A 19866-nucleotide genomic window follows, 5' to 3' on the forward strand; every position below is an offset into this window, starting at 1 on the left:
GTTTACTAGAATGGATATAGGAACAGAGCCTAGACAAATGTAGAGAGTGYAAACGGGTCAGGGGGAATTAATCAGATACGGTATAGTATGTACAATTCTGAGTTAGTGTCATGTGGAAAATGTACTGTAGGTGTTTTCATGTTCCTCCATGGGGATGTAGTTTACACTGGATGACAGCTGTCACACTCACCTTTGGGGGAAAGTGGCCATCTGTATGTTTGTTTTTTATCTCTTCAAGTTTCCAAGTTCTAAGCTCTGTTTGCTTACCTCTCCACTGTGGTCCACTCATACAGGTTATGAGAAGTACAACACGGTGCGTGCAGACCCTGCCTTCTGCTTCCTAGAGCGAGTGGGCCGGCCAGACGAGAAGGCCATCGCTGCTGAACAGAGAGCCAATGACTTCATGGATGGGTAGGTAACATTACACATCATGGCTGACTGACTGATTGACTGAGTCAGCTAGTTAGCTTGTCAGTCTCCTCCACTGAGTCAGACAGGGCTTAGACACACAATGACACACTTAAAAAGTTTCAGTTGTAACACTTTTTATAACCAGTCATAAAGCTATGATAGAAAAGAAAGAAACTAGAAACTGATATTATTGTTAAAACCTTTTCTGAAGTGAATCTGAGTCCGTGTTTAGTTCAGAGCTGTTAGGAGCTGCCTGCAAGTTCCCCTGTCTGTTACCTTGTGTGGCCCTTGCTGACTGACTGAATAACTGGCTGACTTACTGGCTGGCTGACTGACTGACGGTTGTTATCTGTGTTTGCAGGGACGTGGATGACCCAGAATACAAGCCTGCCCCAGCCTTGCTGAAGGACGATATGGAGGTGAGGCCACAACGAAGGGGGGGCAGAACAGAGCCAGCACAGCAACAGATAAGGCTGCTGTACACACTGACTGGCATGTGTATTCTCTGCCCCTGTAGAGACTAGACAATACAGGTTGTTTTGAGTGTTATTGTGTCCAGTACTGTGTCCAGTGTTTGAACACACACTTCTCTCCTCCATAGGATGACGCCTCCTCTCCTGGAGACCTGGTTGTCACAGACAACCCTGGAGGTCAGTTACATCTTTCTATTCAAGTCTCTTTCTACTCAGCTTTTGTACTATCACAACCAATACACATCATATTACAATATCTACTACTACCAGTCACTACTACTACCAGTCACGACTACTACTACTAATACTGCTACTACAGGTCACTACTACTACTACCAGTCACTACTACTACTACTAATACTGCTACCACCAGTCACTACTACTACCAGTCACTACTACTAATACTGCTACTACAAGTCACTACTACTACTACCAGTCACTACTACTACTAATACTAATATCGCTACTACAAGTCACTACTACTACTACCAGTCACTAATACTACTACTAATACTAATACTACCAGTCACTACTGCTACCAGTAACTACTACTACTACTAATACAAGTCACTACTAATACTACTACTACAAGTCACTACTAATACTACCAGTCACTACTACTACTACTAATACTACTGCTACAAGTCACTACTAATACTACCAGTCACTACTACTACCAGTAACTACTACTAATACTACTACTACAAGTCACTACTACTACTACCAGTCACTACTACTACCAGTCACCGCTACTACTACTAAACTCAGCAAAAAAAGAAACAACCCATTTTCAGGACCCTGTCTTTCAAAGATAATTTGTAAAAATCCAAATAACTTAACAGATCTTCATTGTAAAGGGTTTAAACACTTTTCGCCATGCTTGTTCAATGAACCATCAACAATTAATGAACATGCACCTGTGGACCGGTCGTTAAGACACTAACAGCTTACAGACGGTAGGCAATTAAGGTCACAGTTATGAAAACTTAGGACACTAAAGAGGCCTTTCGACTGACTCTGAAAAACACCAAAAGAAAGATGCCCAAGGTCCCTGCTCATCTGCGTGAACGTGCCTTAGGCAAGCTGCAAGGAGGCATGAGGACTGCAGATGTGGCCAGGGCAATATATTGCATTGCCCGTACTGTGAGACGCCTAAGACAGAGCTACAGGGAGACAGGACAGACAGCTGATCGTCCTCGCAGTGGCAGACCACGTGTAACAACACCTGCACAGGATCGGTACATCCGAACATCACACCTGCGGGACAGGTACAGGATGGCAACAACAACTGCCCGAGTTACACCAGGAACGCACAGTCCCTCCATCAGTGCTCAGACTGTCCGTAATCAGCTGAGAGAGGCTGGGCTGAGGGCTTGTAGGCCTGTTGTAAGGCAGGTCCTCACCAGACATCACCGGCAACAACGTCACCTATGGGCACAAACCCACCGTCAAAGGACCAGACAGGACTGGCAAAAAGTGCTCTTCACTGACGAGTCGCGGTTTTGTCTCACCAGGGGTGATGGTCGGATTTGCGTTTATAGTCGAAGGAATGAGCGTTACGCCGATGCCTGTACTCTGGAGCGGGATCAATTTGGAGGTGGAGGGTCCGTCATGGTCTGGGGCAGTGTGTCACAGTATCAGCGGACTGAGCTTGTTGTCATTACAGGCAATCTCAACGCTGTGCGTTACAAGGAAAACATCCTCCTTCCTCATATGGTACCCTGCAAGCTCAACCTGACATGACCCTCCAGCATGACAATGCCACCAGCCATACTGCACGTTCTGTGCGTGATTTCCTGCAAGACAGGAATGTCAGTGTTCTGCCATGGCCAGCGAAGAGCCCAGATCTCAATCCCATTGAGCACGTCTGGGACCTGTTGGGTCGGAGGGTGAGGGCTAGGGCCATTCCCCCCAGAAATGTCCGGGAACTTGCAGGTGCCTTGGTGGAAGAGTGGGGTAACATCTCAAGCAAGAACTGGCAAATCTGGTGCAGTCCATGAGGAAGAGATGCACTGCAGTACTTAATGCAGCTGGTGGCCACACCAGATACTGATTGTTACTTTTGATTTTTCCCCCCCCTTTGTTCAGGGATACATTATTCCATTTCTGTTAGTCACATGTCTGTGGAACTTGTTCAGTTTATGTCTCAGTGTTGAATCTTTGTTATGTTCATACAAAATATTTACACATGTTCGGTTTGCTGAAAATAAACGCAGTTGTTTTGCTGAGTTTACTACTACCAGCTACTGCTACTACTAATACCAGTCACTACTAATACTACTATTACTACTACTACTCACTACTACTACAACTAGTTAAATAACTACTACTACCAGTTAATATTATTACTACTACTACCAGTCACCACCACCACTACTACTACCAGTCACGACTAATACTACTACTACTACTCAACTAACCAACTACTACAACTACCAGTCACTACTACTACAACCAGTCACTACTATTACTACAACAACAACAACTACTATATATTTTATTACCAACAGTCACTTTCTATTACAAACAGTAATAGTATACTACTAGTGCTACTACTGCTGAAACTACTACAACTTCTTCCACTACTATAAACAACTTAAAAAGCATTCTCCCTGGTTAAACAATGTGTGTGTTGTGTGTGTGCTCTCCAGAGGGTGCTCCAATGATGATTGAGGAGTTAGGTGGTGGAGGTGGAGGAGGAGTAGATGCAGCCTACTGGCCCTCCTCCTCAGTACTAACAGCCAGACTGAGACGTCTGATCACAGCCTCTCAGCGCTACACCAAGTCCAGACAGATCCTCCACATCCACCAGACCCAGACACAGCACACCACCCAGGTCACGCCCTCACTGTGCCCCCTGCCACCCACCCTCAACGACACTATCAACCCCAAGATGGCCGCCAAGATAGAACGCCAGCAGAGGTGAGTGAAGCTGCAAGGCCTGGACAGAAACATAAAGTTAGCCACGGTCTATAACTTATACCAATGTCTCCTTCTGTCTTCTTTCTCTCCTCCCTCTCTCTGTGTATATCTCTATCTCTACGCCTATTTCTATTTCTCTCTGTTTCTCTCTCCCTCCGTCTCTCCCCAGATGGACGAGGCGAGAGGAAGCTGATTTCTACCGTGTGGTGTCTACCTTTGGTGTGGTGTTTGACCCAGACCTGGGCTGTTTCGACTGGACCAAGTTCAGAGCCATGGCTCGGCTGCACAAGAAGACAGATGAGAGTCTGCAGAAGTACCTGTGGGCCTTCACTGCCATGTGCAGGAGAGTGTGTCGCCTGCCACCCAGAGAAGGAGGTGAGAGAGATACTGTTCATCTGTGCCACCTGTAGAAAAGGTGTGGAAGTCAATATACTTATAAGCTGTATACTGTGTTGTTTATTAGAGGAGTTGTGTGCTTACTAATACCTGCTGATAATGTGCTACAGTATTTCAAGATTAATGATTTCAGGAAATGCTGGGGAAACAAGCAAGTGATAAGGTTAACGATCAATGGAAAGTTAAACAGCGAGTGGAATGAGTTCACACAAAATGAAAACACAGATGTATGAATTATGCAGGACAGCCTTATTCTCTCTCTCCCTCTCTCTAGACACAGTGGTGGACCCCTCTCTGTCCATTCAGCCCATCACAGAGGAGCGTGCATCTCGTACCCTCTACAGAGTAGAGCTGCTACGCCAGGTCAGGGAACAGGTCCTGCGCCACCCCTCGCTCTATGAGCGCCTGCCCCTGTGCCAGCTGGGCTCGGACCTGCCTGTGTGGTGGGAGACCGGTACCCACGACCGAGATCTCCTAATCGGGGCCGCCAAGCACGGCGTCAGCCGCACAGACTACCACATCCTCCGAGACCCAGAGCTCTGCTTCATGGCTTCCCAGCGCAACTACAGCCAGAATAAAGGAGTCCAACAGCCATCTCAGACCCCTACTCCGCTCCTGAACCCCCAGTACCAGGCTAGTAGAGACCCAGCCTTGGCAGAGTSCCCWGTGCCWYCCCCAGCCCAGAMGGAGAGGGAMGACATCCRGGGGGCAGTGCCCAAAGAAGAACCTCTCTCGGAGGGGGAGGAGCGCATGGAGAGAGGGGGTCAGGTGGAGGGGGAGAGGTGGAGTCCCCAGCCTGCCCCTCTCACTCCTACAGGGATAGAGGAGAAGCCTGACCTGGGGGTGGTGAAAGGAGAGAACGAGAGCCACATGGTGGCGGCACGGACCAAGCCACTCACACCCAACTCAGCCGCCAGGAAAGAGAAGAAAGCCAATAAAAGAAGTCGAAGAGAGGCCAGACGAGCCGCCTCCGCAGCATCAGACTCCGACTCGGACGGCTCCTCCTCCAGCTCTTCATCACGATCTTCTTCATCATCGTCATCGTCGTCCTCTTCCTCCTCACGCTCCGGATCCAGCTCCTCTTCATCTTCATCCTGCTCATCAGGCTCCTCATCTTCCTCTTCCTCATCTTCATCTTCCTCTGTTGACAGTGAGAGTGAGGGAGAGGAAGGAAAGACCAAGGGTGAGTGCTGCTATTATTCTTTTGGTTCTTGCAGTGAAAGACTTTTACAGTACCGTTGAGGCAATCAATGTTGTAATTTTACCAAGGTAGTTAGGCTGTCTGAAGTTGTGTTGTATACTTTGAGGTTTTCTAAAGTAGAGTTATATTGCATGTTCTTCCAGTCCCGACAGTGGCCATCGTGAAGGGATTTGACGAAGACAGTGTGGCGTCTCTCAGCACCACTCAGGATGAGATGCAGGACAGTCACGTGACAGAGAACGGCAGCAACAACTCCCACCACCACCCCTTCCAGGGAGGATACATGCTGGCTGCATCCTACTGGCCCAAGGTAAACACACACACCAAACCTCTTTGTGTTTCAGTTCTAGGCTGAGTTAGTTTCCTGAGAATCCCAACCATGTTGAAACAGCCCTTAGGAGGGTGCTGTTCACGATAATCCAGTTTTATTTCATCCTTCCACCAGACGATATAGTCCGGGCAAAAGCCAATCAGCATCCAGGATCCAAACAACTTGTTTTATAATGTCCCCTGTCCCCCTGTAGGACCGTGTGATGATCAACCGTCTGGACAGTATCTGCCAAGCAGTGCTGAAGGGGAAGTGGCCGGGGGCKCGGCGGTCGTACGAGGCAGGAGGGGCCGTAGCCTCCTTCTACACCACCAAGCTGCTGGACAATGCAGCTGCGGCCAACAACAGCAGCAACCTCTGCTCAGCTTCCGCCTCGGCCTCAGAGGACCCCTCTGRCTCCCCTCAGGGTTCAAAGGTGAAGAAGCATGTTGCAGGAGAAAAGGAGTTCTCAGTGAAAATGAATGAAGTATGTTGATTTCCGTTACTCCCCTCTCGTAGGACCCCACACCACTCCAAAGCCTAATTGTGGTGTTTCAGCATGTTTTGTTGGGGATTTTGATTTTGTTGTTTTGGCTGCTGCCTACAATACTGATTTGTTTAATAGTAATACTCTCTTTAATTTCTACCCACTCTATGTGGATTGGGATCTGGGCTGTAATTACATTTTTACATAAATCAGTCATTCATGGATGGGAAGCTAATAAGAAGCTTAGTGTGGAGAGACACTGGGGTTTGAGAGGGTTGATCTGATTGAGATGGGGCTGGCTCGCTATTGTGGGGGATTGTGATGGGGCTGATAGCAGCTGGGCTATTAACCATGCAGGCCTGCTTCCTGCTTGCTTTAATACTACAGTAGCTAGCTATGAGCCTATATTGCCATATCAACAGAGGGAGGAGCATTTGTGTCAAATATTCWATAAAAATGGCCACTGACTGCTGCTACAGGGTTGCTGGGGCTTTCCTGACCGGTTTGGCTGGAATCTTGACCTTAATAAGGAATATGCTGAAAGCTGGAGCCTTCCCTGTGACATAGTCCTTCAGTAAACTCCTGACATTGCATAGACAACTTCCCCTATATGCTTCTAGTTGCTACACTATATGCTGTGTCCCTACCCATAACTATCCCTACTTCCAACTTCCAAAAATACAGAATGCTCTTAGAGCGAAGCCTTACAAGCCAACAAAGTATTGTGCCAATGCAGTGAAAATCAAAACAAGCACTTAGACCACCTCCCTTTTTTCTGTTATGTTTTGGTTAGTTTTTTCTCTGTAGAAGGGGCTCCAATGCCAGCAGACAGTGTGACCTCGTGTTTCTGTGTTATTGACTGACAGTCTCTCTCTCTACAGCAGGAGGGGGGTCTGAAGCTGACCTTCCAGAAGCAGGGGCCCGGCCAGCCCCTGAAGAGGCCCCTGGAGCCTGAGGAGGGGCCCCTGAGCCAGCAGCAGTACCTTACAAGGCTCCATGAGCTCCAGAGTGCCTCAGACACCAGTCTGGCTGACTTCACCAAGCCCCAGGCTGCTAGCTTCCCACAGGGTACATACAGACTAGGGCTGACCACAAAGTCCTGTTTTTACAGCAATGTATTGTTAGTTTATACAATTGATAGTTCATACTAGGCAGGTAGCCTAGTGGTTAGATCGTTGGACTAGTAACTGAAAGGTTGCAAGATCGAATCCCCGAGCTGACATGGTAAAAGTCTGTCGTTCTGCTCCTGAACAAGGCAGTTATCCCACTGTTCCTAGGCCGTCATTGAAAATAAGAATTTGTTCTTAACTGACTTGCCTAGTTAAATAAAGGTTAAAAAAATTAAAATTCCTGTCTGGTAATGAGAAATCTCAAAGCTAAACTGTGTGTTTTTTATTTCCTACCACTAGATGGCAGCAAAGATACATTTCCCTTTGTGTTGTACATTCATGATTGTGATGGTGTGTACTGCTTTAGTCTTCTGTTTTAATCAGGGACACGTTGTTTGTGTGTTTCCAGCCTCTACAGGTCTGGCGGGTCAGATGAAGCTGAACGGAGGAATGGATGGCCAGCCGGTGGTGAAGAGGAGGAGAGGAAGGAGGAAGAATGTGGAGGGGATGGACCTGCTCTATATGAACAGGAAAAGAGGACCAGCCGTGCCTGAAAGCGTAAGATCTTACTTTACTTTTCTCTCTTCTCTTTGGGCCTCAACGTCTTCACTGTCAATCCTCTCACTCCTATCTTGCTATCTTAGGTCCTTCAACATTTAGTCCTTAAACACTGGGTACTGAGAAGCTACATGTGATTGCATGGTTTTAAGAGATATTTAAAGTTTGAAGAGTATGCCTAAATGTATTTACCTAGCAATTGAAAATAAAATCTAGGATTTACTGTGTGTACTGAAGTATAGGAGGCCGTATGAGGGGTATGCTAGCATGCCTATACAAACACTAGCCACTTGATATTCACTGATGGGATGATGTCTACCCTGCATCTCCAGGTGCCCCCGGCGTGGGGTGGTATGGGTCAGGCTGGCACTGGGCTGTCTATTGCCTCAGGGCAGGGTAACCCCCTAGGGGGCCAGGGCCCTATGGACACAGAGAGCAGGGTCTCTGTCATCAACCTGAAAGATGGGACCCGTCTGGCCGGAGACGATGCCCCCAGGAGGAGGGAGCTGGAGCTGTGGCTAAAAGAACACCCAGGCTTTGTGGCCGACACAGGGGCCTTCATCCCTGTGAGTCCCTCCCTTCCTTTTCCTCACCCTCTGATTTTCCATTCCTCTATCCCTAACCCAGGGTTTATTAAGGGCTGTGAATATACTGTACAACTACAATAGACATCCGTCAGGGTTACGGGCATTTCCATTCAGTCAGTTCATGACATTAACAGAAATACCATTTGCAATTTGAATCAACTTTTCATTGACAGTAGATATTGTTTTGTATGTAGTCCTGTAGTTGAACCTCTGTATCCCTGACCCTCCCATCTCCTCCTCAGGGAGTGAATAAGAGGCAGCTGGAGCAGTTCCAGCAGGATGGTAGACCCAAGCAGAAGAGGCATCGCTGCAGAAACCCCAACAAGATCGATGTCAACAGTCTGACAGGAGAGGAGAGGGTCCAGATCATCAACAGGAGAAATGCACGCAAGGTGAGGCGGCAGTAGACTTGTGCGTGTGTGTGTGTGTGTTGTACAACTTCTACTTTGTCTCATGTTGTCCTCCTGTCCTCTCCCCAGGTTGGTGGGGCCTTCGCCCCCCCTCTAAAGGACCTGTGTCGGTTTCTTCAGGAGAACCCAGAGTARGGGGTTCCACCAGAGTGGGCCGACGTCGTCAAGCAGTCGGTAAGTCTGATAGCCTTTACCTCCTTCATATGCTGTAGAACACCCCACAAGTCTACTTGACGTGTATAAAAGAGTAATAATAGAACTACATGTATCTAGCTTGGCTAGTTGTCAGTGCAGTAGCTGTTTTATAGTTAAGCAATAAGGCCCGATGGGCTGTGGTATATGGCCGATATACCACGGCTACGGGCTGTTCTTATGCACAACGCAATATGGTTTGCCATATACCACAAACCCCTGAGGTGCCTTATTGCTATTATAAACTGGTTACCAACGGAATTAGAGCAGTAYAAAMAKATGTTTTGTCATACCCGTGGTATACGGTCTGACATACCACGGGTGTCTGCCAATCAGCATTCGGGGCCGGAACTACCCAGTTTCTAACTGTGGTTATCTAATGAAGTTGTTGATTAGAGTGCTAACCCTGTCTGTCCTTCAGGGCTACCTCCCAGAGAGCATGTTTGACCGGATCCTGACAGGACCCATCGTACCAGAGGAGGTGAGTCGGCGTGGACGGAGGCCCAAGAGCGCCCTGGCCAAGGCTGCAGCTACAGCCAACCAGGGGGCCCCATCCCTGGGCCTCAACCCCCTGCTGGCCAACGGCCTCCTCTCTGGCATGGATCTATCTAGTCTACAGGCCTTCCAGCAGAACCTCCAAAGTCTCCAGTCACTGCAGCTCACTGCCGGCCTCATGGGCCTGCCCACCGATGCTAACAACCTGGCCGCCATGTTTCCCATGATGCTCTCTGGTATGGCTGGGCTTCCCAACCTCCTTAGCATGGGGGGTCTGCTGGGAAAGCCCCCACAGGACACTACGGGGGGAGCTGAGCAGAGGAAGAGGAGGAAGGGAAGCAGAAAAGGAGGAGGAGGGGAGCCCTCATCTGCCTCCTCCAAAGCCCCCTCCTCCTCCCACTCCCACGGCCTCTCCCACACCTCGGACACCAAAGGTGAAAGGACAGAAGGTCAAAGCAGGGACGGAGATGGCCGCATTCCCAGTGTCCATTCCCCCTCCAGTTCCTCTGCCACCACCTCCACCACCACCCCACTAAGTGCTTCTGCTGCCCAGGCAGCCTCCAGTCACCCTCTGTCTCTTAACCCCTTGTTACTCTCCAGTATGCTTTACCCAGGGATGCTTCTCACTCCAGGCCTTAACCTTCCTGTGTCCACCACACAGCCGCCACACAGTGACTCAAACAGTGACCACAAACCCRACAAGCCCACTAAGACCTCTAAGACCGCCCCCTCAAAACCTCTGTCGCCAAGGAGAACACCAGAGTGTCAGGAAGAGGAGAGTCTTGGTGACAAGAGGGAGGAGTCAGGGGAACACAAGGAGGAGAACAGTGGTCCAGAAGGCTCGGGGAAGGCGGATTCATCTTCTTCATCAGAGTCTGGGAGCTCTTCTTCATCATCTGATGGGTCATCAGACTCCAGCGATGAAGACTGAGCCTAATGAAAATATAAATCTATTTATGGATCTATTAGAAATGTACACACATACAGTACCAGCCAAAAGTTTGGACACACCTACTCATTCAAGGGTTTTTCTTTATTTTGACTATTTTCTGCATTGTAGAATAATAGTGAAGACATCAAAATTATGAAATAACACATATGGAATCATGTCGTAACCAAACAATTGTTCAACATATCAAAATATATTTTATATTCTTCAAAGTAGCCACCCTTTGCCTTGATGACAGCTTTGCACACTCTTGGCATTCTCTCAACCAGCTTCTCCTGGAATGCTTTTCCAATAGTCTTGAAGGAGTTCCCACATATGCTGAGCACTTGTTGGCTGCTTTTCCTTCACTCTGTGGTCCAACTCATCCCAAACCATCTCAATTGGGTTGAGGTCGGGTGATTGTGGAGGCCAGGTCATCGGCCAGGTCATCTGATGCAGCACTCCGTGACTCTCCTTGGTCAAATAGCCCTTACACAGCCAGGAGGTCTGTTCTGAGGTCATGGTGCTAATAGTTCTACCAAATGCAAACCAGATGGGATGGCGTATCGCTGCAGAATGCTGTGGTAGCCATGCTGGTTAAGTGTGCCTTGAATTCTAAATAAATCACAGACAGTGTCACATTCAAAACACCCCCATACCATCACACCTCCTCCTCCGTGCTTCACTGTGGGAACCACACATGTAGAGATAATCCGTTCACCTACTCTGCGCCTCACAAAGACATGGCGGTTAGAACGAAAAATCTTACATTTGGACTCATCTGACCAAAGGACAGATTTCCACCGGTCTAATATCCATTGCCTATGTTTCTTGGTCCAAGCAAATCTCTTATTATTATTGGTGTTCTTTAGTAGTGGTTTCTTTGCAGCAATTCGACCATGAAGGCCTGATGCAGTCTCCTCTGAACAGTTGATGTTGAGATGTGTCTGAATGAAGCATTCATTTGGGCTCTAGTCTGAGGTGCAGTTAACTGTAATGGACGTATCCTCTGCAGCAGAGGTAACTCTGTTTCTTCCTTTCCTGTGGCGGTCCTCATGAGAGCCAGCTTCATCATAGCGCTTGATTGTTGTAAAGAAACTTTCAAAGTTCTTGAAAATTTCCAGATTGACTGACCTTCATATATTTTGATTTGTTTAACAATTTTTTGGTTACTACATGATTCCATATGTGTTATTTCATAGTTTTGATGTCTTCACTATTATTCTACAATGTAGAAAATAGTATAAATAAAGAAAAACCCTGGAATGAATAGGTGTGTCCAAACGTTTGACTAGTACTGTATATATTACACATATATATGGATTTCCCTGCACTTACATTGTGATTTCTTTTCATGTAAATACAGAAAACGAACTAAAATGTTGTGTAATAAAGACTACAAAAGTGAAAAAAGAAGAACCATGACCTCGGATAAACTGAAATGAACTTTCAGTGTTTGTTCAAAAAGGTACAATCTTGTTTTGAGAGACATTTTGCATGTCAAACTTTAGTAGATTTCTGAACTTTGTGAACTTGTATTAGGCCTACACACATTGATGTACAATTGCAACAAACTGAGAAAAAGAAATCAAAATGGCATTATTGTAATTATTATGTTGGGATTTAATTTGATTAAAAAAGAGGAAATAAATATAGGCTCTCTGCTGAGCTGTACTCTTAATATATTTTGTAGTGGGAGTAAAAGACCRTGAATATTTAGCTTTCCTTTGTAAGTACTMTTACAGGTTTTCTTCTTGACACTTACAGTATACTTTGCGGATCATACGTTTGGAAAAGTCAGCAATAACTCGGGCAGCTAATGAATGTGACTGAAGCTGTAGATCCCTCATCAGCCATGTTTCTCACACAAGGGAGAGGTGTTCAGTCTCTGTTCCAATGTCCACACTAACACAGTTATTCCAATGAAGAAATGTATTGGACATTCATTCTAAGTAGTATGCTAGTGTGCATTTTGGAATGTAGTCTCCCCTGCCTGTCTCGCACAACCAACACACATGGTTCTTTTGACACTGAGGTGCACTTTAGTTTCCCATATTACACTCGCTAGCACATAACCAGTTGGGTCTTCTCCCCTGAGGACTGAAAGGACAGCAAACTGACAGGCTGCGCCAAATGCTGCTCTCGCTGGGACAGAAAAGACACAATTCCACCCCGGTGTTTTTGACTGCATCGTTACCTCAGCGGAGTATAGAAGGGATTGAGTTCACTGCAAATACATCCTGTTGTGTGTGTATTGGCAAGGCTGGCTCACTCGTCCCCACTGGAATGTGTGTTCTTCATGGCATACTCTTGAGAGCTTCCACTCGCTTAGTCTCTTCCAGCGCCTTGAGTCTGCGAGAGAGACTACCACTCACTGTGTTCTGGCTGTGTGTGTTTGTTTGCGTGGGCGTTTCTTTACATTTTGGCTGAGTCAGTGTGTTCTTCAGGCCCTGTACTGATTGTGTCCCATGCGGTGCAGCATCAATCGGGCCATTGTGTATGGTGGTGTGTATTGGGGAGGCTAGAGCATTGGGTTCTACAACCAAAAGTGAAGTCACATAAACAGTGACTGCTGGTATAGTCGACATCGTATAATCAACACCCCCTGAGTCATCTTTAATACTTTAAAAGCCCATCAGTATCTGTGTTCTACTCGTAGTGCCGCCTTCTGCTATCGAGTGAGCTGAAGAATCTCCAATGAGCTCTGACTGTGGGTGATGTCTGTAGTCTTCCATTCTGAACACAGTGTGTCCCTGTTGTATTGAATTACCTTGCTATCATAAACTAGTAATGAAGTAGCTACACCGTATGTGTATTGAGGGATCACAGGGGTTTGTATTGTCTCTGATATAATTGTAGATTACTGAGTCATCAAAATTATTTTCTTAATTGACTGTAGAAAAGCATAGTTTATACATCGATTGCAGTAATTCTGAATAGTATTGGGTTGGCTATGGTAGGTTAAGTTTAGGCTTGAGTAAGACTGAATATCCAGACCTTCCTTTAGAACTGAGCTGCTTTGCTGACTATGATCTCTCTGTTTCATGGGAATTGGAGGCTTTTAAGTGTTAATTTCTAGCCTGGAATCCAAACTGATATGCTGTTTCATCACTAAACACATTGTTCAGTCTGGTTTCACCAGGCTAGTTAATTTCTCCATATGTCTTACTGATCAATCCACTGATGAGTTGATCTGCAGACAGACTGATAGATGTAGAAGTGTCCTTACGCTCGCTGTACCTCTGTGTATTTCACACCCTCACTTTCTCACTCAACTTCCAGTCAGTATCTGATGTGATTTAATAGATAGATGTTTTATGTTCCTTATTTTCTARGGCTCAATGGCGGTGTATTTATTCATTACCATATGACATGGCTCATCTGTGCTCATCCTCGTGGTAACCAAGGGAGACACTGAGACTGGAATTCAGTATACCCTAAGTACCTGTTGTAATTATGTTTAGTGGAACAGTGCTTTCCGGATTGATACAGCACCGTGTAGGTGAACTGTCGGTACACATTGGACTGCTAGGCAGGCACACATTTGGATACATGATCTTGAAGAGGAATGGGCACTCCCTTACTACTTACCATCCCCCCGCCTGACCCACACCTACCAAACACCGCCCACCACACCCCACGCCTACATCCCCCGCCCCCCTAGAGACATTCATGTTAGTCTCTTTCAGCCTGCATGTAGCTGTTCACTGATTCCTTATATTGAATCCATTCATCAACGTTATACAAGCCACCAGTACAGACAGCCCTGCCTGTGTCTAAACCAACCGCGCACTTGAACTGAACGACACTCCCCTCACCTGACCACATAACACCCTTTACTCTTCAAGCGCTGCGTCTTTCGTTCTTCCCCACTTCCACCTCGTCCCGATGTCCCTTACCCATCGGTTCTCTGTGTTGTAAACGCACGAGACCACCCACCCCCCGTTGTTACTCCGTCAGCTTAAATCCAACTCCCCTACAACACAGCCCCACCCTTTAACCACTCTCGTCCAGTTTGCCACCTCCTCCGCTCTTGGCGCTCCCCGCGTCCCTCCCCCCCGCCACCCACCTACCGCTCTCACCCCAAGCCTAGTGAATTCAATGGAACAATCTTTCACACCTGTCATTTTTCCCCCCCCCCCTCCCCACTCTCCCCATACCCCCTAGTCGCACTCCCCTAAACACGCACCCAGTGCCTTACGGCAGAAGCCCCAGCCCCTCTTGCTGCCTCCCCCCACCGCGGTACCAACTCCTCTCCCGACCCCACCCCCATATCCGATTGCCTCTCCTCACACGGCCTTTATTTCCCCAGCACCCCCACCCAACACGGCAGACCAAGGATTAATTCCTACTAGTGTGACAAAGATGCCTGCTGAATTTGCTATAGGACAGACTCGATAGCTCTGTTTAAGTTAAATTGATACTGAGGGAGAGCTGTATTTGACTAAAAGGCAGACCGATAGCTCTGTTAAGTTTAAATGTTAGTACTGAGGGAAGCTGTATTTGACTAAAGATGGAACAATATATTTGTTTATTATGTATTATGAATTAGATATTTCTTGGTAGTTTTTATAGGTCTCCCTAATGTCACATACATCTACAGTGCTGAACTGACTGAATTAGGAAGCAGTCATAGACTCGCCTCACTGGCACAATGAAATGACAATATGCAACAGACAGAGACATAATAAAGCACACACTACTACACGTTAATTAGAATTTTCATTTTGGGTAAAGTAGTTGCTGAAATGCTGAAAATAGATTATTGGCATTGTATTTTTTGTTTCAAGCTTGATAATATCCTAAAGTCATCAAGTCTGTTCTGGTTTTGTTTGGTTGTTTTTTGGACAGTTTGCAATATTTGCAAGTTGTGGTCTGTGGTAGTCAAATAATATGTTATGTAGTGGGGAGGACAAGCGTCTTAAAAAGTCATTTGTAATTTATTGGATTACTTATCTATGAAGTTATATAGAGGAAATTGAAATTTAATTATTCTTTATAAACATATTCTGACTATCCATGAAGCCTGTCTTTCTCTATTATTTCACATTGACCCAGTTACAGGCACTTTAAGGTCATCACAATTACAATGTTGTTTATTGTCACTGGTGATGTAAATATAGCGCATGATACAATTGTTCAGTTAATAGTGTCGCTAAAAAGTCATTTTCAACTGATATAAACATGATATAGTATACAGTAGGGCAAAAAAGTATTTAGTCAGCCACCAATTGTGCAAGTTCTCCCACTTAAAAAGTGAGAGAGGCCTGTAATTTTCATCATAGGTACACTTCAACTATGACAGACAAAATGAGGGGAAAAAATCCAGAAAACATCATTGTAGAATTTTTTATGAATTTATTTGCAAATTATGGTGGAAAATTAAGTATTTGTCAATAACAAAAGTTTCTCAATACTTTGTTATATACCCCTTTTGGCAATGACAGAGGTCAAACGTTTTCTGTAAGTCTTCACAAGGTTTTCACACACTGTTGCTGTATTTTGGCCCATTCCTCCATGCAGATCTCCTCTAGAGCAGTGATGTTTTGGGGCTGTTGTCTGGGCAACACGGACTTTCAACTCCCTCCAAAGATTTTTTATGGGTTGAGACTCTGGAGACTGGCTAGGCCACTCCAGGACTCTGAAATGCTTCTTACGAAGCCGCTCTTTCGTTGCGCCGGGCGGTGTGTTGTGGATCTATTGTCATGCTGAAAGACCCAGCCACGTTTCATCTTCAATGCCCTTGCTGATGGAAGGAGTTTCACTCAAAATCTCCACGATACATGGCCCATTCATCTTTCCTTTACACGGATAGTCGTCCTGGGCCTTGCAGAAAAACAGCCAAAGCATGATGTTTCCACCCTATGCTGTCACAGTAGGTATGGTGTTCTTTGGATGCCAACTCAGCATTCTTTGTCCTCCAAACACGACGAGTTGAGTTTTTACCAAAAAGTTATATTTTGGTTTCATTGACCCATATGACATTCTCCCAATCTTCTTCTGGATCATCCAAATGCTCTCTAGCAAACTTCAGACGGGCCTGGACGTACTGCGCTTAAGCCAGCGGGGACACGTCTGGCACTGCAGGATTTCGAGTCCCTGGCGGCGTAGTGTGTTACTGATCCCGTCTTCTGTTACTTGTCCCAGCTCTCTGCAGGTCATTCACTAGGTCCCCGTGTGGTCTGGATTTTTGCTCACCGTTCTTGTGATCATTTTGGACCCCACGGGGTGAGATCTTGCGTGGAGCCCCAGATCGAGGGAGATTATCAGTGGTCTTGTATGTCTTCCATTTCCTAATAATTGCTCCACAGTTAGATTCTTCAAACCAAGCTGCTTACCTATTGCAGATTCAGTCTTCCCAGCCTGGTGCAGGTCTACAATTTTTTTCTGGTGTCCTTTGACAGCTCTTTGGTCTTGGCCATAGTGGAGTTTGGAGTGTGACTGTTTGAGTTGTGGACAGGTGTCTTTTTTACTGATACAAGTTCAACAGGTGCCATTAATACAGGTAACGAATGGAGGACAGAGGAGCCTCTTAAGAAGAAGTTACAGGTCTGTGAGAGCCAGAAATCTTGCTTGTGTTAGGTGACCAAATACTTATTTACCCTCCACATAATTGCAAATAAATTCATTAAAACCACAAAAACTCCTTCTCCTTACAATGTATTTTCTGATTTTTTTCTTCTCATCTTTGTCTGTCATAGTTGAAGTGTACACCTATGATGAAAATTACAGGCCTCTCATCTTTTTAAGGGAACTGCCAATTGTCTGACTAAATACTTTTGCCCCACTGTATATTGTGTAAAGCCTACTGATTAATGTACGCTATTCTCTCGCTTCCTTTATGCCTATTAGTTCCTACTACCACCCGGGGTATGGCTCTGTGAGTCTCAGCGCCTCAGGCCTCTTATCATAGACAACCCATTGCAGATGACAAGTTGGGCTTGTCTGTTGTGAGCTGTGAGCCAATGGGCTGAGCCAGACTTCAGCTTCCTCTCGTCTCAGTGCACTGCAGCCTGCTGCTATCTCGCCTGTACAACTTATAGTGTGCTCACTGCTCTGTGCTGCTCTGACGCTCACCCCACACACCCACCAGCTGTTCAGCCTGGCTAGCCCCACAGAGAGAGAAGCAGAGAGGCCGTGTGTCTCCAACCTCTACACAAACAGAACATCAGATCCTCTCTCACGAGCCTTCTGTAAGTAGCTTGTGATCACGCACCGCTCTTTTTCCTCTTTTGTCTCTGTAACACTACAGGAATATACATGTCACAGGATGTTGTTTGTCCTGGGTTGATGTGTGTCTAACTGACGAGAAGAGACTGTATTATGGATGATGATCATGTATGATTTGTGGCTGGTAGGAGTTAGATTTCCAAGATAAAATGCAAAATTTTCTGTTCCATTTCTCTGAAATGGATGCAAAACACTTCGATTGTAATTGTATTTTGAATGATGTGTGTGCCCCAAAATGACTAGAAAGTAAAAGTATTCTGGAGGTTGTCACATGAAGCTGGCAGTCAGTCAGTTCTAAGATATTGCAGTTGACAGGGAGAGCCAACATGGGAACAGAGAGAGGCGTGGTGGTGGTGGTGGGTAAGATGATATAAACTGATTCTGAAGGGAGTTGGCAGCTGTGACACACGTGTTCAGTTGGTGGGCCACTAGCCCACATCCGGTGTGTAGCCCACATGGTGAGAGCATATGCATAGTAATATTAGTACCGAGCACATGGCTCATAGTAGCTACCTCTCCCTTATGACTGGCTTGCTCTCAGGAGGGATGTTACAGTGAGAGTTAAAGCCTTACTATAACCATCAACTTACACAGAACAGATAGGAAGGTTGAATTGACTCAGTGGGAGGTGAGCTAAATCCATTTTCCTGGTAGTGGATGGAGTAGAGCCAAGCCAACCAAGGCTTCGTCCCAATACTGCAGATGAGAGAAGGGATAGGTTGGCCAGCAGACCTGGATTCAAATGCTATCTGAAATCTTTAAATACTTTTAGTTTTGCTTTAGAACAAGCCTGTAATGCCATATGAGCAGGGTTTGCACTTATACGGCTATTCTATTGGTTCAATTGTGCAAAGCAAGCTCAATCAAGCCCAGCTAAAGTGTTTGAAAGATTTCAAATAGTATTTGAACCCAGGCCTGTTGGCCAGTGTCTGGGGTTGGAACAGTACGGTTGCTCGTAGGGAATGAATGGAAGGTATTATTAGATTCAATGACAGCGGTGTACTGTGTGACAGCGGCTGTACTGTGTGACAGCGGTGTACTGTGTGACAGCGTGTGTACTGTTGTTGACAGGCTGTGTACGTGGTGTGACAGCGGTGTACTGTGTTACTAGCGTGTTTACGTGTGACAGCGGTGTACTGTGTGACAGCGGTGTACTGTGTGACAGCGGTGTACTGTGTGACAGCGGTGTACTGTGTGACAGCGGTGTACTGTGTGACAGTGTAAACATTAGAAATGTTTACAAATTAATTAAAAATTAAGAGCTGAAATGTCTTGAGTCAATAAGTATTCAACCTCTTTGTTATGGTAAGCCTAAATAAGTTCAGGAGTAAAAATGTGCTTAACAAGTCACATAATAAGTTACATAGACTCTGTGTGCAATAATAGTGTTTAACATGAACGACTACCTTTGAATGACTACCTTATCTCTGTAACCGACACATATTGTACAATTATCTGTAAGGTCCCTCAGTCAAGCAGTGAATTTCAAACACCGATTGAACCACAAAGAACAGGGAGGTTTTCCAATGCAAAGAAGGGCACCTATTGGTAAATGGGTCAAATAAAAAAAGCTGAAATTAAATATCCCTTTGAGCATGGTTATTAATTACACTTTGGATGGTGTATCAATACACCCAGTCGCTACAAAGATACAGGCGTCTCTCCTAGCTCAGTTACAGAAGAGGAAAGAAACCGCTCAGGGATTTAACCATGAGGCCAATGGTGACATTAAAACCATTACAGAGTTTAATGGCTGTGATAGGAGAAAACTGAGAATGGATCAACAACATTGTAGTTACTCTATAATACTAAGCTAAAGGACAGAGTCAAAAGAAGGAAGCCTACCCAGAAAGAAATGTTCCAAAACATACATCCTGTTTGCAGCAAGGCACTAAAGCAAAACTGCAAAACGTGGCAAAGAAATTAACTTTATGTCCTGAATACAAAGTATTATGTTTGGGGCAAATCCAGCACAACACATCACTGAGTACCACCTTCATATTTTCAAGCATGGTGGTGGGTGCGTCATGTTATGGGTATGCTTGTCATCGGCAAGGACTAGGGAGTTTTGTAGAGTAAAAAGAAACGGAATAGAGTTAAGCACAGGCAAAATCCTAGAGGAAAACCTGGTTCAGTCTGCTTTCCACCATACAAAGGGAG

The 19866-nt window shown here is 45.9% G+C and overlaps 1 protein-coding gene across 1 annotated transcript in view; it reads left to right on the plus strand.

The window, feature by feature from the left end:
* LOC112069862 (chromodomain-helicase-DNA-binding protein 9) overlaps nucleotides 1-10479 on the plus strand; it is a 118979-nt gene extending 108500 nt beyond the window's left edge. Inside the window, 14 exon segments of the mRNA XM_070438754.1 lie at nucleotides 294-411; nucleotides 773-830; nucleotides 1013-1061; nucleotides 3536-3806; nucleotides 3976-4181; nucleotides 4477-5385; nucleotides 5547-5713; nucleotides 5928-6197; nucleotides 7079-7265; nucleotides 7716-7864; nucleotides 8197-8430; nucleotides 8694-8843; nucleotides 8931-9035; nucleotides 9475-10479. Coding sequence (XP_070294855.1) covers nucleotides 294-411; nucleotides 773-830; nucleotides 1013-1061; nucleotides 3536-3806; nucleotides 3976-4181; nucleotides 4477-5385; nucleotides 5547-5713; nucleotides 5928-6197; nucleotides 7079-7265; nucleotides 7716-7864; nucleotides 8197-8430; nucleotides 8694-8843; nucleotides 8931-9035; nucleotides 9475-10479 — 3878 coding nt within the window.
* Nucleotides 10480-19866: the final 9387 nt, after the last annotated feature.

This window comes from Salvelinus sp. IW2-2015, unplaced genomic scaffold, assembly GCF_002910315.2.
Source record: "Salvelinus sp. IW2-2015 unplaced genomic scaffold, ASM291031v2 Un_scaffold1136, whole genome shotgun sequence".
In the NCBI taxonomy this organism is placed as follows: Eukaryota; Metazoa; Chordata; class Actinopteri; order Salmoniformes; family Salmonidae; genus Salvelinus; species Salvelinus sp. IW2-2015.